We start from the raw sequence: 27,185 nt of genomic DNA, 5'->3' as shown, positions 1-27,185 counted from the left end.
CAGCCTGCCAACTCGTTCTGCTTATAACACGACTGACAATACACATTAACAGCAGGTGCCAATTAAAATTACCATTTCCTACTTGTTTATGAAGAATTTGGTCTTCCCTTAAACCTCTCATAGTCATATACATATATACATTTTTGGTTACTAGTGCAACAGCGCCTCCAAATCAGGTGTCCTCTTCAGAAATGGACAAATCTTCACCACAGGAAACAAGACATTTTGCAATCACCCCCAGTACAAAACCAGTGTAAAGCTGTTTTAATCATAAATAGAAAGGTTTCCCTTTAAGAACATGTGTGGGGTGTACAAAACAACACTTGGCAGAAAATATTAAATATATACAACATCTGGCAACTTCAGAGAACAGTACACAATTCAGGGATTCCTTGTAAGCTGTCTTGAGACATCTAAATGACTGTCCATGCGGGAAGTATCAGCACTGGGTCTCCTTGCTGTCCACTCTTCCTTGGCGCTGAAGTTTAAATGAAGAGGCCTTCTCGCTCCTGGTGACTGGGTGGTCGGTCAGGTCCTCAAAAGACTTGGCGGGAGAACCGCTGTTGGGGAAGGGGTCATCATCAAACTGGTCTTCAAGGTGCGAGTCTGTGCTAGGGTCTTCCTGGATGGTATCCATCCTCTGGTGGTCAACCTTGGCCGAGCTTGGAGCTACTGGCACTTGTTGCAAGGGCTGGAATCGGGTGTTGGTTTGGGAAGATGGGAAAGGTTTGACAATACGTACAGGGGCCGAGTCCATACTGCTCAGCATTTCCACATTCTGTAAAAAAAAAAAAAAGAGAGAAAACATCATAAAATCGGACTGTCTGCGTATTCCATCAAAAGCGTCAAATCAGACTTTAATATGACTGTAATGCAACTGGCTGCAGCAGGATCTTTCCCCCAAAACGCCTTCCTGTCAATGTGGGCACGTTTATTTGCTGTTTTAGGTTTAATTTTTTTTAAACGTCTGGATGGGGTCGCATGCACTACTGTGGCCAATCACTGGCCTCAGCGGCGATATGTTCCCAAGCAGCTGTAACCCTGCAGTGATGTGCTGCTTGGGGACAAGTCACCGTTGCACGTTACCCCATCCGGAAATTGACAGGGCAAGGAGAGCAGCTCGGATCCCTCAGTGCTGGAACTGAGTGGTAGGAAGTAGGTACGTGCATTTTTTGTGTTCTTACAGTACATTAGTTGCCAAATTTATAAGAGGTTATAAAGCAGTTCATCTGCCTCTGATCATACCCCCACCATCAAAGATTGAAGGTGTATGGTTGTATTACACAGCTCTGCTTTTGACAAAGTTCTGAGACTGGAGTGGAGTTAAATCTGATCCTGGCAGCTTGAAGGGTTTGTCAGAGTTAAATAAAAACTCCGGCAGCTCCTGAAAAATCGTCTAAAATAACAAAAGAATCGATACTCGACTGCATCTTCCTGCACTAGGCTCTAGTCCCCCCCCCCCCCCTCCCCCGTTTGTTTTACAGGCATCAGTGATAATATGCCATGCACCGCTGCAGCCAGAAAAATGATGTCAGCAGCGGGGAGGACCAGAGGGGTGATGCCCCGGAAGAAGCAGTGAATAAAACGGGTGCATTTACAGGAGCTGCCCAAGTTTTTATTTACACTCAGGCAACCCCTTTAACACTTTAGATTCCACAGTCAATAGAGAGCATGGTATACACGTGGTTTGAGGGTTACCTCACTCCCCTGATACATTTAATACACTGCAATACAGAAGTATTGCAGTACCTTATTTCAGTGATCAGTTTGTCATAAGTTTATGTCCCCAAGCGGGAGAAAAAAGTTTTATTAAATGTTAAAAAATATTAAATGTTCAAAGGTTTATGTCCCCTAGCAGGGGGAAAATGAGTTTTGCTAAATGTTTAAAAACACAAAACCGCTTTCCCCTTTTGTTTTACTGCTTTTGCACAGTAAGAACATACTAAAAATGGAAATTGCCGTCACTGTACTGGGCAGCAAAATAAAGATTTCATGTTATTTGTACTGCACGGTGAATGTTGCAAACATGAACTGCCCCCAAAAATAGAGCCCAAAAATTGCAAACTTTTTTTCTCTATCCTCCCCCCAAATTACAAATATTAACAAAAGGGTGTTCACTGTATTATCACAGGTGGCCATTACAAATGACAACTTAGCCTTCAAAAACAAACCCTCAGGTAAAGTAGAAAGTTATGGCACCTAGAATGCGATAATGAAGAACTTGGCCGCAAAGCCACAAACAGGCCTGGCTGTTAAAGGGTTAATGTGTATGTCCACCTTTACCCTAAGTTCACACCTGAGCGTTTTACAGCGCGTTCCTACGCGCTGTAAACCGCTCAACAAGGAGAAACCAATGCTTCCCTATGGGAATGGTTCTCACCTGGGCGTTTTACAGCACGTACGATCGCGCTGTAAAACGCCCGACGCTCAAACAAGTTCTTGAGCTTTTTTTTGGGCGTTTGTCGCGCGCTCCCGTACATAGACTTTCGGGAACGCGCGACAATGGGCGTTCGCTTGTCTCTGTATGCGCGATTGTAAATGCCCGTAAATGCTCCTTTCAGAACGCTCAAGCCTGAACCCAGGGTTAGGGTATGTAACTTAATTTCGGCTACACAGAAGGAACAGAGGCTGTAAACTATATACGATGAGCACTTACACTTGGCAAGAACAAGGATTTGGCATTTTCTTCATACTGCTTGTCCAGCTTCTTATCCTAGAAAAGTGGGGAGAACACAGAAGTTTACAGTCTGCAAAGCATCGAACATCACTGACCCATCGAGGCTGAAGTCACTGGACTGCTCGGCATTTCATAGAAAGCCTATGTTCCCTATTGACACTTGGGGACTATTCCAACGCTGTCTTCGGCTACTTTTACACTTACGGTAGCCCTTTCCGGGGGGACTTCTGGCGGCACGGTGGACTTGAGGTAGCACAGATCCGGCAGGCTGTTCCCCCGCCAGAAAGGGCTACCGATTCTAGACACATGGGTGCGGGTTTACAGATTGTACGTGGGAATTTCTCTACATTTCTGCACTAAATCCGCTCCAAATTCAGCATGTGTCACTTGTGGATTTTGACGCAGATCTGCAGAAACAGCTGACATGCGGCGGATTTCAAAATCTGCACGACGTGTCAATTTCCGCCTGTAGAATATACGCAAAGTGGACAGAAGATTTGTCAAATCTTACTTTATTTTGCTAGTACTGTATTAGGGCTCATGCACACAGCCATTCCATGCATTGGGGACTGCAACTTGTGGTCCCCAATGCACGGGCAACATCCGTGCAGATTCCACAGACAGATCCAGACCCATTCAACTCGAATGGGTCCGTGAACCATCCGCACCGCAAAAAAAAAAAATAGTGCATGCACAGCTTTTTTTTGTGGTGCGGAGAGAAACTCCATGGAAGCACTCCATAGTGCTTCCGTGCCTCAGTTCCACACTGGATCTTCCGTAATGCGGTACAAAAACAGCCGGGGCGGTATATTGCAGACCCGCTGTTTGCGGGCCGCAATACGGGCCCGGCTGGCAAACTGCCGTGTACATGAGCCCTTACACTGCGTTTTATCCATGAAGAAAATTAGCGTGTAATCTGCAACATGCGTATGTGACCTTCTAGTAACCGATACATCCAGCTATGCTGCTTTTAATCGGCCACATGCATACAAATGTAGTGAATTTAGCTGCTGCCTCCATAGTGTTTGTATTCATGAAAATAAAGGCAGTGCAAGAAGGAAAACCTAGGGGGTAGCGCAGAGGCTTTCAGATTTTACAGCCCGTAGACTGGTCTTGTTGGTATACATTAGGTCCTGGCGGCCAGAAGGTTGTTGCACCATGTTTTGCAGCCCCCTTACGAAGACCTGATATCTGGGGGTTCTGCTGGTAGTATAACGTAGCAGATGCACATTTCTGAAGGAAATAAAGTTTACATAATGCTGATTAAAACCACTGGACAGCCATGACCACACTGGGTCCTTCAGATGGCCTTCCATTCTGGCTAATAGAGGGGGCTTCTCAGTGGGGGACCCTCTCTACCATCCATAGAGGTGGGGTTCATATACTCACCACACAGTGGACAAGAATACTGAGAGGAATCCAGAAGAGCAAAGAAAAGACAATGACCGATCCTACAATGTTGTCTGCCAAGAACTTGCCTGAAAGAAAAATGGTGGATAATGGGTAAAATCACCACCAGCACCATCATTATGAGGGCTCCCTGCTGATCCTAGATTTGTTATCTCCGTGAGAGACGCCCCCACCCCTCCATATTTTTTGCTATTGTGACCCTTATTAGAAAATGTCACACATGACAATCTGTGATCAGTGCGGGACTCAGTCCATATATCAGAGCGGTGTCCTGTCCAGCACACACCAACGACAGACTTTCAGGCTCAGGATGGAAACAAGGTTCCAATTCAATGACTGAAAGCAGAGATCTTGAGGAATTAATCCATTTCACATTATTAAATAAGCTTTACTAAAAGCAGAGCCCTTTGTGCAAAAATCTATGCCACACTATTTTCAAGATCTCTGCTGTCAGTGAACGAATACTTAAAAAAAAAAAAAATAATCCATAGGTTGAATTGAATCCAATCTTGAAGCTGGATAGCCTGGACTATGGTGGGTTAAAATATAGGATACGGCTACAATGCACACAAATCACTCACCCAGCATATTGATGCTTAGTTTATCGATGAAATCCCAGATCCTCTCGATGACATCTTGCACTTGTTTCTCACATTTTCCCTATATAACAGGCGGGTGACAAACAGACAGCATTAGTGAGGATCTCCATTGTACACATGTATACTGCTGGGGATGACTTCCTTACTAGATGAATATGTACATATTACTCCATAGCTACTCTCCAGGAGCAAATGCAAATCCCATGACATTTGTACAACTGATGTAGATTGAATACTGTGTATGGTAAATTGGGATAAAGCAACTAATGGACCATGCGACATACACCGATCAGTCACAAAATTAAAACCCCCTACTTAAAGGGGTTTTCCGGGATCGACTGCTGGATTGCAGGGTGGTCTGTAACCATAGAAACAAGCAGTGTATAATGTGATGGAAAAATGAATCCAGCCAGCAAAGGAGGCAATATGGACAATCAGGAAGTGTCTTGTAGTAACTTTCTCTGCATGATAAATGCCATTTGCTGAAGTGAGACGACCCCTTTAATATTGATGACCTATCATCAGACTGAGGTTTGAGAAATCTGGAGGCCAAGTCATCAACTTGCACTCTTTGTCAGGTTTCTCATCCTCTTGCTGCAAGCCGCTACTGCTAGTAGGGACGCCGCTGCCATGAACTGGGTATTTGGACTGTACAATGTTTAGGCAGGTCGTACGTGTCAAAGTAACATTCACATGAATAAGAAAACCCAATGTTTCCTAGCAGAACACTGCACAGAGCATCACAAATTCTCCACTAGATTGTCTTATTCCCATAGGGCATCCTGGTGCCATCTCGTCCCCACGTAAGCGACCCTCATGCACCCAGTGTCTACATGATGTAGAAGAAACCACGATTCATCAGACCAGGCCACCATTCTACTATTGCTCCATGGTCCAGTTCTGGTACACATTGTCAGTGCTTTTGGCAGAGGTCAGGGGTTAGCATGGACACCCGATCTAGGGTTGCCACCCGTACGAGAATGACCCAGACACTCCGGGTTTGTAATCCTGTGCCCGGGTACAAGCCTTTCTCAGAGCCGGGCACAGCGATCAGGTGGGAGTGATGCGATGCTAGCCCAGGGCGGCGCTGACTTCAGACGTGCCCACTCTCCCTCCCTTCTGTTCGGGTTTGGCTTTAAGAAAAGGTGGCAACCCTAACCCGATCTGGTCTGCTGCCCAATACATGTCACCCCTTGACAGGTGCCATTGTAACAAAATAACCAAGGTAATTCAAAGACACTGGTTTTAATGTTATAGTTGATTTGTGTATGTTGCACAAATCCTAGAGGCCCCAGGAGGGAGACCAAGCAGAATTTCACATACAAGTATTTTACCATTTGGGGGAATTTCAAGAGGTTTTCTGATGTAGGCAGGTGAAAACTTACATTGCCATCACAAAAGCCCACAGTGCATGGCTTTCCTTTACGCAATAAGCGGTAGTTCTTGGAGGTGTCCATGTACGGACTGCAGATCCCATTGGGGTCCCGGCAGCAGACTTTACACGAATGCTCGGTTTCTGAAAACAAAAGATAAAACATGATGGTATGTCAGCCTAAAAAGAGAAGATTTTTCTGGAAAATCTGGCATTTGAGAATAAAAAGAGCCTGGAATTGTATGCTCGGCAGAGAATTTCTCATGTATATTCTGTGCCAAAATCTGCATGAAACCTGCCCATAAGCAGTCTCCCATTGATTTCAAAGGGAATCTGCACAGTACTTCACTTAAAAACCTCGCTGTGGGGGAAGAAAAAGAAGGGGCAACATGTCACACCTTCATGCGGAATCTACAACAAGTGTCATGTGCCAATGTGCAGCGTGACAAACTGCAAATCTGAGGGCCAGCCTCAGACATCTGACGCGGAAAATTCCATCATGTCAGCATACACTTAGGTGATAAATTCTTACATTTTAATTATCCATCAGGTATTAGTCCAATCCTACTTGTGCTTTACGTCCTCCAATCCTGTGCACAGTGTAGCTTGCCTGGGTAAGAACTACGCCACGGGGAAAATGGAGCATGACACCATTCAATATTAAATGTACTGATATGTTGGCTGCTCAGAGCAGGGGACACTCTTGTAGCCACAAGAATCCTACATGGTCTGAGCGAGAGGCACTCTTGTAGCCACAAGGATCCTGCATGGTCAGAGCGAGAGGCACTCTTGTAGCCAAAAGGATCCTGCATGGTCAGAGCGAGAGGCACTCTTGTAGCCAAAAGGATCCTGCATGGTCAGAGAGAGAGGCACTCTTGTAGCCACAAGGATCCTGCATGGTCAGAGAGAGAGGCACTCTTGTAGCCACAAGGATCCTGCATGGTCTCAGCGAGAGGCACTCTTGTAGCCACAAGGATCCTGCATGGTCAGAGCGAGAGGCACTCTTGTAGCCACAAGGATCCTACATGGTCTGAGCAAGAGGCACTCTTGTAGCCACAAGGATCCTGCATGGTCAGAGAGAGAGGCACTCTTGTAGCCACAAGGATCCTGCATGGTCAGAGAGAGAGGCACTCTTGTAGCCACAAAGATCCTGCATGGTCTCAGCGAGAGGCACTCTTGTAGCCACAAGGATCCTGCATGGTCTCAGCGAGAGGCACTCTTGTAGCCACAAGGATCCTGCATGGTCTCAGCGAGAGGCACTCTTGTAGCCACAAGGATCCTGCATGGTCAGAGCGAGAGGCACTCTTGTAGCCACAAGGATCCTACATGGTCTGAGCAAGAGGCACTCTTGTAGCCACAAGGATCCTGCATGGTCAGAGAGAGAGGCACTCTTGTAGCCACAAGGATCCTGCATGGTCAGAGAGAGAGGCACTCTTGTAGCCACAAAGATCCTGCATGGTCTAAGCAAGAGGCACTCTCGGAGCCACAAGGATCCTGCACGGTCTGATCGCGAAACACTCTTGGAGCCACAAGGATCCTGCACGGTCTGAGTGAGAGACACTGAGCCACAAGAATCCTACATGGTCTGAGCGAGAGACACTCTGAGCCACAAGAATCCTGCATGGCGAATCAATCTAGTAACAAAAAATTCCTTAACAGGGTATTTAAAAACCAAACAACCCATTTAAGTTTAAAAGAGCCTGTCAGCAGTTCTGACCCCTCCAAACTGCTGACAGGACTAAATGATGGGGAGAGCAATGTTGGCATATTCCCGGTGATCGTTATTTAGGTTGCATCACTGAGAAAGCAGTATTATTCTGTAAATGGTAGTGCCCTGGTGGTGGCCCTTTATGCGTACTACCTAGGGGTCTCAGCACTGAACACTCCCCAGTTCCTCCCCACTAAGTGACTCTAGGGGTCTCCTGATTGGATGTTACAGCTGTCACTCAGAGCAGAGGGGAGGGGCTGGGAAGCATTCAGTGTAGAGGGCCTAGGACCGGGCAACGAACATGAAGGGACCACCTTCGCACTAGTGAACGGGGTGAAGGGAGCATTAAAAGTTGAATATCCTGATCATATCATTGGCATGGCAATCACCGAGGCATGTTTACACCGCTCTCCCATTTACCTATATAAGTTTCCAAGGGTTAAATTTCCCTTTTTCCAGGGGTTAAACTTTCCTTTAAGTGAATCTTATTTTGGACCCTCACAAGTTATATGACTGCATCCAACAACCTGATAGCTTTGGATAGGAGTCTGTACAACAGCTGATCATGGCCATCAAGCTACCAGCACAAGGCCGGGAATTGTCATTGTTGGTGCAGGATAACGGGGGGATGCAGTTCAGTCTGAGTAAAGCAGACCACCCTTACCATTGCAGGCACAGGACTTGAGGTTCAGTTCTATCTCACAGAATGGACGACATTCCCCATTCAAACACTTTCCCAGATCTACACAGACCGTTTCATCGGCTGCGTTTCCGGGGGCAGGACACTCGCTACTGTTTCCTGTGGATGGGCAGAAAGTGAGGTGCATTAACCACAAGAGGAAAACCACAAATATCAACCTAAACCATCATTAACGGACTGAGTATTTCATGTACACCAGACTGATGACAAAAGCCTTAGGCTAGGGCTACATTACCACATGTGTCGTGCGACAAAAAATGCACAACTACACTGCGACATTCATGCGCATTGTGAAACCATTGACTATCATTATGAAAAATGTTGCACAACTTTCCAGGGACACATGTCACTGTGTAGCCCAAGCCTTATGGATTCCCTACCACCAATAGGCGGCCTTACTTCTTCTGTACACCCTATATACGTGAATAACTACTTGCTGTTATCTTCCCATAACTTGTGCATGGGCTGTGCCTGGTATTGCAGGTAATGAAGGCGACAAATACTGTGAAACCACTCCAAGAGAACACGTCATTAAAGGGGTTATCTAAGACTTTAAAAAACTCCCTCATATGCCGGGCCCCTAACAGTGAATATACACACCTGGCTCCCCGCGCCACTCCAGCCTCTTCCCGTGAGCAGATGAAAACGTCCAGTGTCTGGGGAGGAGGAGCAGCCAATGGCAGGTGGGGATAGGGACAAGCCTCCCTAGCGTCACCCACGATGCTATGGAGGCTCGTTCCCGTCCCCACCTGCCATTGACCCCCCCCCCCAACCCCCCGACACCGGATTTTTTTTATCTGCTCACGGGGGGAAAAAAAACAGCAGCGGCGTTGCGGGGACCTGGAGTGGCACAGGAAGCGGGGAGCCAGGTAAGTATATTCACTATGAGGGGTCCACCAAGCTTTTTATACTCTTGGATAACCCCTTTAAGAAGACATGAATAAGGACTGAGTACAGTCCGAAACGTGTTGACTGGAGTGGGGAGATGTGTTGCTGTGTGCCATTTTTTGACTTAAAAAAAAATATTTGAAATAAAAAAATCCATGGTTTTATTCAAGACCCGGGTGCTGGACCCACTACTTTGTTTCTACAGTGGATTTGCTTCTCCTGAGGATCCGTGCACAGACGAAGGTGAGCTGATTGCATTTATTTCTTTGTGTGTTCTTTCAGAAGACCACCCATTATCAAGACCGGATTTCCTGTTCCACCATACATTAAATATACTGACCATCTTGATAAGACCACCCCCATGGACCACTTTTTCTACACAATATGGGGTCGCCATCTCAAACAGGTGTCACAGTCTCTATTCTAAAAGAAGACTGCAAGTGATAAATGCCAGTCTCACATGGCACTTACCTGTGCAGTATGACTCCCCTTTGCAGGTGGCATTTATAGCTTCCTGGCATTTCTTTTGTGCAGTTTCAAACTGGCAATACTTGCAGCAGGGACTGTTGCGGTCACTAAAGAGAACATAATCTGTAAGATTTAGTCACCGAACTAACCAAAGACTGTATGACAGCAAAAATGTGAGGGGCTCTCTTCTCTTAGACCCCTCCAGGGTCTCCTGGCTAATATTCTACAGAACAAGGATCTTACGGGTTTACTGTGAAGTTCTCATGTAACGTGGACCTCTGACTTATAATAAAACACTACTGGCAAAACATATGTGCTGCCTGTGCCGAAGAGCCTTTAGCTCCACTTTAAACGGCATCTAATCTAATCACTCATCCACAGTATACATGATATTTGTAGATTGCTGGGGACCATCAGCGATCCTGAGAAAGGGGATCCCCAAGTGTCCAGTCTGAATGGTGTGGTAGTGTGCATGTCGGTCCCCTGCTCCAATTACTGCTATGGGTCTGACGTACTGTAGACAGTTCTTCAATGTTCTGTGACACAGTGAGGGGTTGTGTCTGGCACGGCAGGTACTTTCCTCCCAGCATGTGCGGCTGGGCTGGTTTCCAGCCAGGTGAGGTCAAATACCGGACCGGAGTTTTTTTTTTAAATATCTTTATTACTATACAAAACAAATACACAAAAATAAAATTCATCCTTATAACTTATCACTATTTTTTCCCTTGACCCCATTTTTTCCCTTGACCCGAAGTTTAAGTGCCGGTCCGGGTTTTGCCAGCACCTGGCTGTCCTTAAATAGGCAGCTGGGCTCAGCAGAGATGTCTCTGTTTTTGGGATTTGAGGCTTTGTGCCGTGCTGGAGGGCTAAGAGCCACATGCTGGGGAAACAGGCCCCCTAAAGCCTGCTGTGGACTACTAGAGGCAGAACTGCCAGAAAGGTGACTTGTGTTATATGAACTTTCCATTGTGTGTGAATTAACACCAAGACTGCAAAGTTACGTGCTGTTTTGCGCAATTGTCTCGTGTGAATAAACACTGATGATGTTTTGAGTTAAGAACTTGTATTTTGCCTCTGTACTGCGCCAGCTTACCCTATCTACCAGAGCAAAACCCCACAGTTCCCACAGAAGTGAATGGAGTGGTGGACCAACATGCGTGCTAATGCTCCAAGACTCTCGGGGACCCCTGTTCTTGGGACTGTGGGGGTCACAGTGGTCAGACCCCTAGTGATAGGATAAATGCTATTCGTGGTATAACCCCTACAGACTACTTTAAAGGGGATGTCCAGGACTACAAGCAGGGTCTGGTTTTTTTTTGTTTTTTTTTACAAACAGCATCACATCTGTAGGGTCTATTGCACTGCAACTGATCCCTATTCAAGTGAATGGAGCTTAACTGTAATACCAAACACAAACCATGGACAGATGGAAATATAGCAGACCCTTTATTGTAATCCTGGACAACCCCTGGCGCCCCCGTTGATCAGCTAGGAGCTCCGGAAATCGTGCAGTAACTACTCAGTTGTGTCCATTGTACAGTTGACAGTGCTGGTGACTGTAGTGCTGCTCCCTGAACATCTTCCAGTGTCAGAGCTACATGTGAACGGCTGATCTGTGTCAGACCACCTGCGATCATTGATGGTCTATCCTAGGGAATCCTAAAATCCTGGAATAACCCCCTTTAATGATATTGTCCACTTAGGAAATACTGGATGCTGGTGAGGTCGAACAGACCCAACTAATTTTTGGAGTGAGAGCCCTGTTCTCTTGAAAGGTAGGGGTCCAGGGGTATAATGCCCAATTATCAGACATTTATGGGATATCCTAATATATGCTCTAAAGGTCAAATGTTGGAATACCTCTTAAGAATGTGCTTACTGGTCTTTTATTTACAGACCTGCATTTTGCCTTATTCTTAAACTTGCAATCGGAGGTACAGCAGGGGTCAACATGCTGATGCAGCAGGCCTGGGTCGCAGTCTTCCCCCTCGTCCACTCTGGAGTTGCCGCAGACCTTGTTGTTGCGCTCTTTGAAGCAGAGAGAAGCTTTGCTCATCAGTGTGCGCAGGATTGACTCTCTGCTGCAAATGGAGAACATCTGATGGAGGGAAGCAGAAATAAAGTCAATGTCGGCCTACACGGAGCAAACCCAATAAACCCTAGGCATTTTTCTCTGCCTAGGGAAGCGGGAAATTAGCAGCTTTGTGCACTTCTGTCTACCACTTTTAGTACCTGCTGTATTTACCCCAAAATGTGCAACTATTTTACTCTCGAGCATAACAAGTTCAGATTTCCTTTTTTTAAATAGGTAGTTTTTATTAAAGGAGTTGTCACATCATAGACAATGGGGGCATATTGCTAGGATATGCCCCCATTGTCTTATAGGTGCGGGTCCCACTGCTGGGAACCACACCTATATCGAGAACGGAGCCCCGCAAGGTGGTGGCTGGAGGACTCTGGTCCAGTCACCACCAAGTGGGCTCCCCATAGAAGTGAATGGGAGCGTACCGCGCATGCAGGGCCCCCACTCCCGTTCATTTCTATGGGGCTGACGAAAATAGCCGAGCCAGTGCTCCTTCACTTGCGGGGCTCCGTTCTCGATATAGGAGGTGGGACCCGCACCAATAAGACAATGGGGGCATACATTGTCCATTATTAGACAACCCCTAAGTTTTTTGAAATTTCAACATACAAAACAAAAAGTAAAACATAAAGAGGAAAGAACTCCCCCGCCACTGCTCTGTATTACAGTCTGATTCAATATCACCTCTTCTTGGACTTCATCACAAGGGACAAGAGTTCTTAATAATTGCAATGCACTGCTAGGGGTGAGGTATAGGAACTAGGCACAAAAACAGAAAATACAGAGCAAAAATAATGGAGAAAGGCCATCCACTATCAACAATCCATATGTCAATAAATGGAAAGTAAGTTCTTAATAAATTGGTCTCTTGTCTCCTGTGAACCTTCTTCTAAGTCTCTGTTACCAGGGATAGATCTCGCTGGTTAGTGGCCATGACTTTACAGCTTTTTCAGGTGGATGCAGGCAAAGAAAACATCATAAAGCATATCGATCCAATTGTATCTCAAATATATTATCCCATAGATCCATCATTACAATATTTTCTTAGCCTTGGGCAGTTCCACATTACATGGATAAAGTCAGCCTGCGGAGCGCAATACTTCGGGCAGAGATCATCTACCCATACATCCTAAGCACCACCAGTGGAGTGCAATATACTCTACTGAGACAGGCTATGGGCCAATATGAGGTACATGATACTTGCTACTAATGTGAGGCACGTGGTTTTATCATTTTGGAACTTCATGTGCCTCATTAATAGTAAGTTAACCCACGTTATCCCTCACGTTAACCCCATGTTGCCCATTATGTGAGGGGGTACATGATGGAGTTATGATTAATGTGAAGCACATGGAGGTCCAAACTGATAAAACCACATGCCTCATGTTAATAGTAACCTCATCAAGTACCTCCTCACATAATGGGCACCATGGGGTTAATGTGAGGTACATGACAAGGTTACTTACTATTGATGAGGCACATGGAGGTCCAAACTTCTAAAACTGTGTGCCTCACATTAATAGTAAGTAACGCCATGATACACGTCATGCATTAACCCAAAGTTGTCCATTATGCGAGAAGGTAGTTGATGGGTTTACTATTAAGTACCTCCTCACATAATCGGCAATCGATATTTTGGCAGAAAAAAAGCCCAGCAACATGGGGTTAATGTTGGGTACTTTTTGTGGTATTGAATTGCTATAGTGTATAGCAATACTAATTCTTGGTATCAAAATGAAATCAAAATTCAGATATGACAACATATAAGTAAACACATAACGGTCTTTAAAAGTGATGGTTAACCTCCGGCACTCCAGCTGTGGGGAAACTACGACTCCCAGCATGCTGCATTCATTTCTCTGGAGTCTGAGAACTGCCAAGCAAGTGTGCATCATGGGAATTTTTGTTTTATCACAGCTGGAGTGCCGGAGGTTAGCCTTCATAAAAGTCTATAGGGTGCATGGAGAAGGAGGCCCAGCTCTGGCTGGTCCGATCCATTTAACCCCTTAGTGACCACCCATACGCCTTTTTACGGTGGTCACTAAGGGGTTAAATGGATCGGACTAACCAGAGCTGGGCCACCTTCTCCGCCCAGTCTAAACGGGGGAGCGGGGGCCCCGCTCTCACATGAGAGCCGCGGCCCTGCTCTAACAGTTTGGAACGACAGAAGTGCCGATCTGGGCTGTTTAACACTTTACATGCTGCGGGCAGTGTAGGCCCCAGACCAGCCTTAAGTAATTTCCAGCAGGCTGCGGCTCTCTGGCCCAGCCTGCTGGTCAATGTCAGAATAGCACTGACATTAAAATGCAATGCACTATAGAGATAATGCATTGCATTTTAAAATCAATCAAAAAGCTGTCTATTATAGTCCCTGTGTGGGACTATTAAGTGGTAAAAAAAAAAAACATTTATTCAATAAATAAAAAAATCCCATAAATAAAATTGCAAAAAAAATAAAAAATCTCCCCTATATGTTTGGTATTGCCATGTCCGTAACGACCCGGACTACATAAATTATCCCCTACGGTGAACGCCGTATTTATATATATATATATATATATATATATAAAAATAAAATAGAATAAAAAGACAGAATTGCTAATTTATTCTTAGTTGCCACCGATTTTTTTTTTATAACAAGCGAACAAAAAGCACCATTCACTCCAAAATGATACCAATTAAAAATACAAGTCGTCCCGCAAAAATCAAGCCCTCACACAACTCCGTAGAAGAGTTCATAAAAGTTAATCAGAAAGTTGTGTTCCCCAAAATGGCACCATTAAAAACTACAACTTGTCCCGCAAAAAACAAGCCCTCATAAAGCTATATAGACTGAAAAAAAAAAAAAGTTATAGCTCTTGGAACGCGACGATGAAAAAAAGGAAAGAAAACGCTCAGTAAGGCCCAAAACAGGCTGGTTACTAAGGGGTTAATATTATCATCGGTAGGAAAAAATAAAAAAATAAAATCACAGGCAACATAACTGGCGGGCGGCTCATTTCATTTCTGAGATTAGCCCCCTTTTCTTTTGGACTGGGGCACTTAAAAAAAGCTCCATACATCAGCTGATGCCGAAGCAAAGTTGGAGGATCGAGCCAAGAGTCTTTCAATAGTATTTTATAGAAATTCTTCACAAAGTAATTAGACTCAAGAGTGAGGGTATGTGCTGTACAAGATACACTGTATAAGACTGCAGGAGGCCATTGCTGTGTGAATTCTGACCTATTTTGTAAGTGCCAAAAAGCTGTGTCAGCTATTCAGAGGTGTGAAATGAGTGCACATGGGCAGGGAGCAGATGATACGTATACGGAGTCAGGTCAGGAGGTTTATCTTTACCTTATTGTTGTGATGGTCTCCGCTTACAGCTATGGGGTACATCACATATTTGCCCCCACGGTCCTCACTAGGCGCACAGTCTTCCATGCTGTCAGGGTCATGTTCAGATCCAAAGTTGTGACCCAACTCATGAGTAGTCACCAGGTCAGCTTCCTGAAAAGGACAGACAAAGTGGCTTCTCTAGACTGGATACAACTGCAGCAAACTGAGATCTTAACAATGGCAAGGAATCGAAACACAAGGTTTAGTAGAAAGTTGCAGAACTGTTAATTACACAGTAATTAAAGTCATCATTCTGTGCCGATTCATTTCCTAATATAGCTTCATAGCTTTTCTGGTATAGAGCCCTAATCTCCTGCACAGACAGAATTACCGGTACTAAGATTCTGACTGTCCACAGTCACCACTAGAGGGAGCTCACTGCATACAATGTTATAGATTTCAATATTGGGTGCCTTCTGTCTGTAGGGCTACATCAAGATCTATGTGTATCTACCCCTCCACAACCCCCTAGTCACAGGATCTGAACAACCTGAAAAAGTGGAGTCCATATCTGAGGATATGCTGGCACACATGTGGACAGAACTGAGACATCTGTCGTGCAGCTAACGGAGCTCAAATTGACCATTTGTAGCTTATAGATTAAACTTGGATAGATCGTGTGTCTTTTTATAAAGGGCTTCTGTCACTCCACTAAACAGCTTTTTTTTTTTTGTGTACTTATAATCCCTATCCTGCCATATTGCCATACATTATGTTATTAATAATTTTCGTTCAGTAGATTTTGCAAAAAACGTACTTTTATGATATGCTAATTACCTTTCTACCAGCAAGTAGGGCGTTTACTTGCTAGTAGCAGCCTCAGAAAACCGCCCCCTCCTTGTGTTGATTGACAGGGCCAGCCGCGATCTCCTCCTCCGGCCGGCCCTGACGTCCTCTCTTTCGGTGACGTCATCGGCGCAGGCGCACTGAGGGAGTGCTGAGAAGGAGAGCCTCCTTATCTCAGAGCGCCTGCGCCGAATCAACACAGGCGCGCGATTTTTGAAATGCTGACAGGGCCGGCCGGAGGAGGAGATCGCGGCTAGCCCGTTCAATCAACAGAAGGAGGGGGCGGTTTTCTGCAGCTGCTACCAGCAAGTAGACGCCCTACTTGCTGGTAGAAAGGTAATTAGCATATCATAAAAGTAATTTTTTTGCAAAATCTACTGAACGAAAATTATTAATAACATAAGGTATGGCAATATCGCAGGATAGGGATTATAAGTACACAGAAAAAAAAAAAAGTGGGGTGACAGAAGCCCTTTAATACATTTGTGTTCTCTCAGTTATGAATATTGAGACTATAATTTTGCACCATTCTTTTTGGATCGCCCGGTATATAAACCGTGTGCTTTAAAGAGTATATATCAATTATATTATTAGTAATTAAAACCCACGTATTCATTCTGTCTAATCTGCTTTTATTGCATTTTCTGTACATAATTATGGGGGCGGCCAGGTTGTTAACAGCATTCAGAGATTTACTTTACAGCAGCCATATGGACCTCAGGAACCTGTAATCTGGAGATGACTCACTGACTTCTATGGGAGAGCATTGTGGGCATGCTCTGTGACCTATGCAGAGGCCATTGTGCAGGTAGGGAGTGGAAGTGAGCAGCGACCATGGCCGATCCTGTGTTATCTACATATAGTTGGAACCTGTAACACCGTGCAGGTTTCCAAAATGCAATCATTTAACTCATTTTATAGAACGGATATAGAGTTCCGACTCCTATGAAGATATAATATATTATAAAATGAACAGTCATAGAATTTTGACTGCATTCACATAAAAAATGGATGTCCAGGCTGAAACGACCCTGAGAGGGGGGCCCCATTTTTTTTAGATGAGCTGCGGTTTTCATTGGTATTTTGGGGAACATGCAACTTTGTCAGTTTTTATTCTGTTTTATGGAGGGGGCAGAGTGACCCAAAAAAATGGGAATTCTTGTGTTGGAATTTATTGGATACATCACATGATATTGTGGTAGATTAGACATTTTAGGGAGCCAACTATGCTCATTTTTATTATAATAAATGGGAAAAGCAAGACTATTAGAATATTTAAATATTTTTTCATTCTTTTTAAAACTTTATTCAATTATTTTTAAGTCTTGCAGTGAGCCTCCAACCATTGGACTGTTCACAGCAATACATGATATGTATCAATAGAAGGCCGCGATGGGAACGAGCCGCCCTAGTGTCACCTGTGGTGCTAGGGAGGCTCGTTCCCACATCAGAAGGGGTAAGTATAAACCAGTATGAGGAGCATTATAGGGGTTCGATAACAACTGGGATTGCATTTCTCTCTGATCCTGGCTGCAGCAGGTTTGCATCACAGGCAGTACCTGCTGTGTGTGGTGTGGGATCAGCTCGTGTGTCTGCTCCATAGACTACATAGATATGTTCAGGTGCAAGGGCAACCATCATACATGTCACTTAACACGTTTTAGATATTTTAAATGATCCCATGACCTCATGCGGAGACATAGTTCTGGTTCTACCTTTGTAAGGATGGTTTTTCCATAGTTTTTTGTACTGGTCAGACCCGTGTTCAAGTAAATAGGTTTCTGCGACGATTCACTTCTGTAAGCTGCCAGAGTTGAAAAAGAGATGAAGTCAGACAAGACATTTCTGTCACAACATAACGTAGAAACAAACGTCACAGGCACCAGCTTGGTCTGTGAGGACTATAGGAGAATTCTCCTGGTACGCTACGAATACAAAACAAGAAGGCCAGCATCTCCAGGAGGAAATGAACTGTGGAAATAACACTGGTAGAAATATACTGGAGAGGAATGTCAATAGCTAGGAAGATGGCAATGGAAACCGCGCGCAGCGGTTTTCTTCCTGCCGATTCTCTGCAAATTTGCCAGGATGTGGCTGGATCTCCACCGGCCCCCATTATAGTTAATGGTGCTAGAAGGAGCCTTACTTACAAGCTTCCGGCAATTCGGAATGCAAAGATATCCGGCAGGCTATTGACTAGCGGAACAGCCTGCCAGATCTATAGCGCCAGTATGAAACTAGCCTTAGCTCACTGATAACCAAATCCAACTTTAACCTTGATTTGGTCATAAATGAGTTTAGAAGTTCAATGGAAGTGGTTTTAAAAAGTGTGGGTTGGGGGGCTTTTCTGTCAGACTTATCATACAATGGGATTCTGCAGCATGCCATGTAATGTGGAACACAGAAAACTTAGCAAAATATTTAATCCTCCTAACATCACATCTCCAGATCTCTCATCTGAGAGTCACCGGAAAGGAACTGCACACAAGCAGCCAGCTTCCCACCAGGATTAGATTTGCATCCTCCACCATGATAAACTATCTGGTTTTCTTAAGCTGCAGTTGGTTTCATAAATAATAGCAGTGTGTTTTAAAAAGTGAATAAAGCATAAAATCCTTCTAATAGCTTCTATTTCCATACACACAAATGCATTGGGAACACTACACATTCTATTCTAAATCAAAACATGAAGAAAAATATATCAAATTTAAGAAAAGTGAATATTAGACTGTTCAAAAAATAGCAGTGTTTGTATTCTTCTTTACAAACATTCACTATATAAACTGAAACATGTTTGAAGATTTTGCTTTCCTTTGAATCACTTGATATTTAGTTGTATAACCACTGTTTCTGAGAACTGCTGGACATCTGGGTTGCATGGAGTCAACGATGGCCCCTGTGACCAGGTATTCCAGCCCAGGATGATTGGACTACATTCCACATTTCTTCTCTCTTTCTTGGTTTTGCCTCAGAAACTGCATTTTTGATGTCACCCCACAAGTTTTCTATTGGATTAAGATCCGGGGATTGGGCTGGCCACTCCATAACGTCAATCTTGTTGGTCTGGAACCAAGATGTTGCACGTTTACTGGTGAGTTTGGGGTCGTTGTCTTGTTGGAACACCCATTTCAAGGGCATTTCCTCTTCAGCATAAGGCAGCATGACCTCTTCCAGTATTCTGATGTATTCAAACTGACCCATGATCCCTGGTATGCGATAAATAGGCCCAATACCGTAGTATAAGAAACATCCCCATATCATGATGCTTGCGCCGCCATGCCTCACTGTATTCACAGTGTACTGTAGCTGAATTCAGTGTTTGGAGGTCGTCTGGCAAACTGTCTCCGGCCACTAGACCCAAAAAGAACTTTCATCAGTCCACAAAATGTCTCTTTAGACCGGTCAATGTGCTCTTTGACAAATTGTAACCTCTTCAGCACATGTCTTTTTATCAACAATGGGACTTTGCGGGGGGTTCTTGCAGATAGCTTGGCTTCACATAGGCGTCTTCTAATTGTAACAGTACTCACAGGTAACTTTAGACCTTCTTTGATCTTCCTGGAGCGGATTGTTGGCCGAGTCCTTGCCATTTTGGCTATTCTTCTATCCATTCAAATGGGAGTTTTTTTTTACTTTCTTCCACGTCTTTCAGGTTTTGGTTGCCATTTTAAAGCATTTGCGATCATTTTAGCTGAGCAGCCTATCATTTTCTGCACTTCTTTATATGTTTTCCCCTCTCCAATCAACTTTTTAATCAAGGTACAGTGTTCTTCTGAACAATGTCTGGAACGACCCATGTTCCTCAGAATTTCAGAGAGAAATGCACTGTAACCAGCATGTACAACATTTGCTGCCTTCCTTCCTTAAATAAGGGCAATAATTTCCACCTGTTTTTCAAAGAATGAATGACCTCACTCATTGAACTCCACACTGCTATTATTTTGAACATGCCCATTTCAGTAAGTGATTGAATTACAGAGAATCAGAAGCATGCATGTCATGACTGTTGGGTTCTATTACTCTACTACACCTGCTAGTAAATTATTTGCCATGTAGAAATATAATTTCTACCAAAAACAGTGATTGATCAGGTTAGTGATGTCTGACTGCTATTATTTTGAACACAAATGTACATCCTACAGGTAGCTAGCCAGCAATGCAGAAGTTCTTGACCACCTAATACACATAAGTGGATAGGATGATAAAGAACAAATTTTACAAATATAGAAAAACTGATAATACACACAAGGACTGTCACTCACCTTTAGGACAGATTCCACCGTGGGTGTTTGGCTTGTGGGATCCAACGTAAGCAAGTCCTAGAGTGCCCATGTCAAAGTCCTGATAGGTGAAGAGATGAGCCAGGCAGACAGTGGAAGCCTTTTCGGATATGTCATGGCTGAATTGCTGCAAACAAGAAATTCCCATGACTGACCCTACTAGACCACATTCTGTAGTTACAACCCATAAAGAAAGAGGTTAGTGAGATGTCAATCTATCATTACTTGCAATCTTCAAACTTACTTTTGGTCCCTGTATTTTGGGAAAACTTTTGATGTCATAAAAACATATGAAAGGTTTTGACCGATTGATGTCCGAGTGCTGAGACCCCCGCCGATCCCTAGAATGAGGGGAGCACGCTCTCTCTCTCTGTGATGCTAAAGACAGAATTGAGATGGGATCATAGACGTTCTATGGAGCCCCCCTTGCATCAGTCTTCTGCAGGAGAGTGTGCAATGTGAGCGCTTTTCCCTCCTCATTCTAGCGATTAGCAGATGTCTCAAAGCTTGGACCCCCACCCCAATCAAAACTTTTGATATGCCGCTTTGACATATCAAAATTATTCCCAAAGTACAGGGACATTTCAAGGCTGAACATGTCCATAGGCTAGCAAGCTAACAAGCCTGACACATGCCAAAAGAGTGTCCTCTACCTTTTATGTATAGAACGGTGCTGCAGAACATCTCACTATTATATGCATGCTACATAATCAGTTATTACACTCATAGGTTACTATTTCTTATGGGAGAACCATTTTAAGTTTTGCTCTGAAGCACTGTGATTGCTCTTTACACCCTGCCAAACTATACGATTCAGAAGCCATTTGTTATCGTCTTACATTACCTAGAACTAATTTCCAGTAAAGACGTCTAAGGCTAGTTTCACACTAGCATTCGGGGGATCTGGCAGGCTGTCCCGGCTGCGCATCTGTCTGGCCCATTCTCAGCATATTTGCTGGGTTGCAGCCAGATCTCCATTATAGGCATCCGTGTAGCTTCCGGCAATGCCAGACACAGAGAGGGGCAGACTGTTCCCTGTCGGAACCGCCTGCTGGATCTCATGAACGCTAGTGTGAAACAGGCCTAACATATTCAGATGTCTAGAAGTACTGAATATGTATGCACGTTGATCCTGCACTGCTCTCTACCTGTCCTACATATACCGTTCTCTACCTGTACATGTACTGTACCACTCTACATCTACTGTACTGCTCTCTAGTTGTAGTACATGCAATACACTGCTCTCGTCTAAACACTTATGGCCCCCAAATAACTTTTGTTTTAAGCATTCAATGGTCGTCCCAGAAGGAATCAATACTGTAACTGAAGGGAGCACAGCACAGTAAAGGCTACTCTGAGGAATACTCCCTGAATTCAGTATAAGTGCGGATGTCTCCACCATAGAGCACCCCATGCAGAATTGGGCTATGACATCCCTCACCTCCAGCAGGAGCTTCACGTCCCAGGCATCTTTGTTCTCGTTTGGATGATTCTTTGCCATGTTATAGTGCAGTGTTGAACCGGTCACATTCTCTGGTTCCTTGTGAACAATGATCTGCATAAAAAGGATAATAAATCAAACACTATATAAGGTGGCATAGCATGTACATGAGTCTTATGATGTCACATGGCTATTCATGTTAGTATAGGACAGGTTACAGCTTCAGTAAAAATCAGACATATTCCCCTGTATGTTCTGCAGGACTCGCTGGAGCAGGTTTTCAGCAGGCTCAGAACTCCCTCCAGATTGCTCAGCTTTCCTGCTCGTCTCTCCTCCCCCATCTTCATGTCTGCTCATCTTGCCTCTTTCTAGAAATATTGTCATTCATTCCCCTCATGATCCCAGCCTTCTGCTCACCAGCTCATCCATTTGTGCCAAAAACTTCACCCATTTCTGCTGCACCATCTGTGCCCAAACCCTGCTACAGTAGGCCCTGAACAAACACCGCATGGCGGAGCAGACAGGAATCGTCATAAGCTAGTACGTCTGAACATCACCCCACCGTCATCAACCAACTGGTGCAGCGAGCTAGTACTAGCGGTGGCCCTAAATCATCCCTGCGGTTCTCTTCTCCCTGGCTGTGAGCCGTGTGCTCTGATTGGATGCGCTCACAGCAAGGGAGAGGAGAACCGCTCCAGTCTCCGCCTAGTATAACCAAGTCAGCTAATTAGAATATAAGGAGCCGAAATCAACAGGGGACAACAGCGGACGAACGTGGGGTCTTTGAAAAAGTGCAATGACATCAGTGGTGAACGCCCTATAAAAGGTAAGACCCTAATTAGACTAGGGCTAAACAGATGAAAGGTCCTCTTTAAGGCCTCATTCACACATACGTGTGTATTACTGTACAGCGGCGGCACGAAGCACACAGCGTCATAGCAACCAATGACGCTGTGCACTCGTGCACTCAGCAGGACAGGTTTTCACGGACCATGGTCCGTGAAAACCCACATATATGTGAATGAGGCCTAAAACGTATAGAATATGGAGCAATACAAGCCAATGGGACAATGCACACATTTTTTCTTTCACTGATCTACAAAGATCACTGCAGGTCCTGTTCTTGTCCATTTCTACGGATGAGAATCATTAGTTACCCATTAATTATGGTCCCAGTAGGCCAAGAGGTGTGTAATGGTAAGCCCAGACAGGACGTTACGGCCGGTGTATGACTGAAAGTGACATCGTGTAGCTGGATGCAAGCAACGCAGCCAAGTGTAAAAGGAAGGATCCCCCCAGACATGTAGCAACTGCCCCAGGCTCCTGTTCAGAAATATACCGAAATCTGGAGCAAAAATACTCAACATGCAATGCCCTGCGTATGTCCTAAAATACTTCAGCCTTCAGTATAGAATATTACACAGGTCCTATAATTACAAACCAATATCACTAATATACATACAGCAGCCCCTGACCAATCAAAAAATGGACAAGTCTTAAAGGGATTATAAAACCATGCTTTATTTCAGAAACAGCACCACACATGTCCATTGGATGTGCCTGGTATTGCAGCTCAGTTCTACTGAAGTGAATGGGGCTGAGCTACACTAACAAAAACAACCCGTGGACAGTGGTGGCGTTGCATCTATTGTTATGTGAGTGCTATTATTTTCAGCGATTTCTCTTTGGGCGAAAGCAGTACAGTTTTTCTAATCCTGGAGAACCCCTTTAACAAAACAGCTGCAGCTTCTTTCTTCCCAAGCACTATGGACACCTTTTAATCTATTGTATGTCTGCAGCAGCAGCAGTTTAGGGTCCGCAATTAACAATTCTTGGTGGAAGAGGGCCACTTAGTGGGCGCCATTAGTGCCCATTACATTGACCAGTTCTGTATTCATGCCTGATGTTCATACCATACCTTCAAGTAAGGTCTGCATAGAATAAAACCACTTTCTGAGCACATGAGCACAGTTAGGCGTTATGCACACAGCAGAGCCGCATATCCTGTGCCTAAGGGCTCATCCACAAGAACGCGATTTACGTTCCGTATACGGAACAATTCATTTCAATGGGTCTGCAAAAGATGCAGACAGCACTCTGTACTGTCCGCATCCGTTGCTCTGTTCCGTGGCCCCGCAAAAATTATTAGTCCTGTCCTATTCTTGTCCGTTTTGCGGACAAGAATAGGCATTTATTTAATGGGCCTCCTGTTCCGTTCCGCAAATTGAGGAAGGCACATGGGCGGCTTTCGTTTTTTGCAGATCCACAATTTGCGGACCGCAAAAAACGGCACGGTCGTGTGAACAAGCCCTAAAGAGGCACGCAAAGTACTATAGAGCCGCAGACCGTCTTTGTGCATTACACTTTTCGCACAATGCTGCTAGCTGAGAATACCTTCATAATATTGTATCCCAGAACTAAATCGGAGGAGTACAGCAGGGCCCCATGAGTGCTGCATTACGACTCCATACAATTCGAAAGTTAAACGGAGCCGTAATGCGGTTGTGTGTATGAGGCTTTATATTGTAGATTGCGTCCTAATCCTATAGCGTCCCGGACTGATAGTGCCACCACTTATTACCATAGCTGGGGACAACATACCTGTTCTATTTGGACTCCATACCCCTTCCACTGAGAGTCCCAGGACGTGTTCCTGTATATGTCATCCACTCGGTCAATGAGCTCAATCTACAATCAAGAAATCACTTGACTTAGTAAAAACAGGAACATAAAATGTGCACAGAAGTCTCATAAAACTGCTCCTATATGCACAGAAAATACAACTTCATTAACAAGCAATTAAAGGTGGGTTCTACTGTGCATCAACCTGCAAAGAAAAGAGGACATTATATCGTGAGATGTGACCATCCCTTATACGTGAGCAAGATTCAAGTCAACTCACAAATTAAGATTAAATCTTTCATTTCCAGCCAAATTTTTTTTGTAATGTTCAAATTCTTGACATTTTACACAAGTCTGTGTTGCATTTTGTCCAGGATTCCCTTCTATTTTCATCAGCCCTGCCGGACCTGTGAAGGGACACATACTTACCTGCTCCCAGCCACTCCGTTCTGGCTCCCTGGGTCCACCACTGTCTTTGGTCCTAGCATGTAATGGATGGGGTAACCTGTGTCGCCGTAGCCAATGACTGGTCATAGTGGTGACATGTCCCCAAGTATCAGATGACGGCAGTAACTTGCCATCTGATGGATAAGTCAACTCTGTGGCCAGTCATTGGCTGCAGCAGGGCACGTGGCTCTGTCCATTTAAGAAGTTTATATGTGGGAACAAAAGACAGTGATGGACCCAAGGAGCCGGGACTAAGCGGCAGGGAGCAGGGAATCATGGACAACCCCTTTAACGCACAGCAACAACAAGAGTGACCCCAACGTAGCTGTATTGTCTAATGGAAGTTGGAGGTAATCTGAAATCCAATTCTTGTCTCAAGTCTCAGAGGTCATTGCTTTCTTTGTTCTCCATGCTGTACACTGCAGCTCCGATTGCAACAAATGTTATGCAATAAATTGTCACCAGCAATAAGAATTAAAAACAGCTGGAAGAAAGAAGAGCTATCAGACAAATAATACACATATACTGCAAGAAAATTTGCTTTGTATATCTATATAGCCGCTATATACAGCAATCTTTTTCGTCATTTTTTAAAAACAATTTTTATTTTATTTTTACAGCCTATGCCATCAGAATCTATGAGAAGAAGTGTGCAGTGCTGGGCATGACATGAAGCATAAGAAGGAGCTGGGAGCCAAGGTCGGAAGAGAGTCGGCCTATTTGCACCAAAAAGTGCCACGAAAACTGCATGTGTGATTGCCTTACGTTCAGGTTTCCCCCGCAGATTACACCTACACATCTTATTGTTAAGGGACGCAAGTAGGGATTTTCCAAAGTGAAGAACCTTTTTAACAAGAATTTGTTGGATTACTCATGAATGCAAATTCCTTACCAAATAATTAATGGTTGTGCTTTCTTCCTTACGACCCATGTACTTGTAGAAGCGATGATCGGCCACCACGAGCATCTTACACGTGTTCTTAGTGGGATCTGGGGGAGGTCTTTGTCTTTTCTCTCGGTGAAAATGTTCAGGATCTGAATTAAATATAAATTTTTAAAAAAAAGGCAAATATCAGTGGTGGTTTAGTAATGATTATCAATCCACATTTCCATGTACAGGTGTGACTTGGATGTCACAATTCAGGTTGCAGTTAGACAGATGAAGTACAGCTGCACATGGGCAACCAATACGATCACATAAGAGATCGAGAAAGAATTTCCCGATGGTGAAGCTGATATATACAGTCTTCCTATAGACAGGGGCAGATATTGCATTTCTAGGGCCCCAAGCAATCCTGTTGCGGTGACCTATTTCCTTCTTTGCTGGTCACGTCTGAGCACCGTCCTGCATTGACGTTAATCGTAGATCACGTGTAGGTGAGAATTCAAGAACAGTAGAATGGGTGCAGGACTAGAAAGAGTATAGCATAAAAAACTGCAAATAAAATCAAAGTCCTGTAACAAAATTGCAGGTTATAAATGTTCTCACCATTACTTTGGTGTGTGTGGATGTGTGATGTCCCTACAGTTGCCCCCCCGCCCCCATTTGAGCACAACGGGAACTGCAACTACACTACTTCTCCCTCCTCTGCTGTTCTAGACTCCCTGGGTTGAACACAGTCTCCGATCTTTGGTGGCATCCGAATTTGCACTGGGGATGAAGACACTATGCGCAGCAACTTTTGATAACATTCAACAAGTTTATTAGTTGGGGCCCTTGTCACACCACTAAGCTCATCCCTTTAACACAGAAAAGCTCCACCCAATAGCACTTTTAAGCTCCCCAATCACACCATTAATGTTGTGATCTCTTATGTGCCCCCTATACAGTAGGATGTCCACTGCCTTGCTGCTCCACCTATCCCGTTCTTCTCGACCGGTTTTGCCATCCCAGCTTCATAAACATAGAAAATGGTTTCAGCCACATGGGAACAAACAAGATAGTTTATAAGAAATCTCCCGGGGACTGTGCAGACGCCCTTACAATATCTGGAAGGTGTCTATCCAGTAGCAGACCTCAGTTTACACCTACCCTAGTCAGGCCGGATAGGTTACAAAATCATTCGGACAAACCCGTAAGAACCTATCAGATCTGTGTATAAGCCCTGTCGGAGAGAAATCTGCTCCTCGCGTGGTCTCATCTCTGCAGAGAATTTTTCATCCTCTCCTCTAAAGACAAAAATTATTAAGGACTTGAATTACTAGCGATTTCCCTATACGAATCTAGTACCAAAATCACTCCCCTAATGTGACTGAAATAATAGGGCAAGGCAGTGGTTAGGATGCCAAATTCCCCGCAGCTGCCCTGGACAAGCGGTCACACAGT

General features: G+C 44.4%; 2 protein-coding genes across 2 annotated transcripts in view; one reads left to right on the top strand and one right to left on the bottom strand.

The window, feature by feature from the left end:
- LOC122933688 (isoamyl acetate-hydrolyzing esterase 1 homolog) overlaps window positions 1–27,185 on the top strand; it is a 64,736-nt gene that overhangs the window by 21,134 nt on the left and 16,417 nt on the right. The window lies entirely within an intron of this gene.
- LOC122933687 (disintegrin and metalloproteinase domain-containing protein 17-like) lies at window positions 250–25,890 on the bottom strand. Its single transcript, XM_044288643.1, has 14 exons — window positions 25,752–25,890; window positions 24,392–24,478; window positions 21,791–21,904; window positions 20,332–20,476; window positions 17,785–17,873; window positions 15,242–15,394; window positions 11,721–11,920; window positions 9,826–9,929; window positions 8,431–8,565; window positions 6,072–6,202; window positions 4,669–4,747; window positions 4,067–4,155; window positions 2,657–2,713; window positions 250–778 (listed from the first exon to the last, which is right to left on the bottom strand). The coding sequence occupies exons 1-14, from the start codon at window positions 25,824–25,826 to the stop codon at window positions 440–442; spliced, it is 1,797 nt and encodes a 598-aa protein (XP_044144578.1). The 5' UTR covers window positions 25,827–25,890; the 3' UTR covers window positions 250–439.

Source organism: Bufo gargarizans, chromosome 4 (genome assembly GCF_014858855.1).
Source record: "Bufo gargarizans isolate SCDJY-AF-19 chromosome 4, ASM1485885v1, whole genome shotgun sequence".
NCBI lineage: Eukaryota > Metazoa > Chordata > Amphibia > Anura > Bufonidae > Bufo > Bufo gargarizans.
The sequence above is the reverse complement of the archived record's forward strand: the minus strand, read 5'-3'. Positions and strand labels throughout refer to the sequence as shown.

Excerpts from the sequence above, each read along its gene's own strand:
- LOC122933687 (XM_044288643.1), bottom strand. The coding sequence starts at position 25,826 with ATGCTCGTGGTGGCCGATCATCGCTTCTACAAGTACATGGGTCGTAAG. Across the intron at positions 9,930-11,720 it reads AAGAATAAGGCAAAATGCAG|TGACCGCAACAGTCCCTGCT; the intron begins GTCTGTAAATAA and ends TGTTCTCTTTAG. Across the intron at positions 8,566-9,825 it reads AGGGGAGTCATACTGCACAG|GAAACAGTAGCGAGTGTCCT; the intron begins GTAAGTGCCATG and ends GCCCATCCACAG.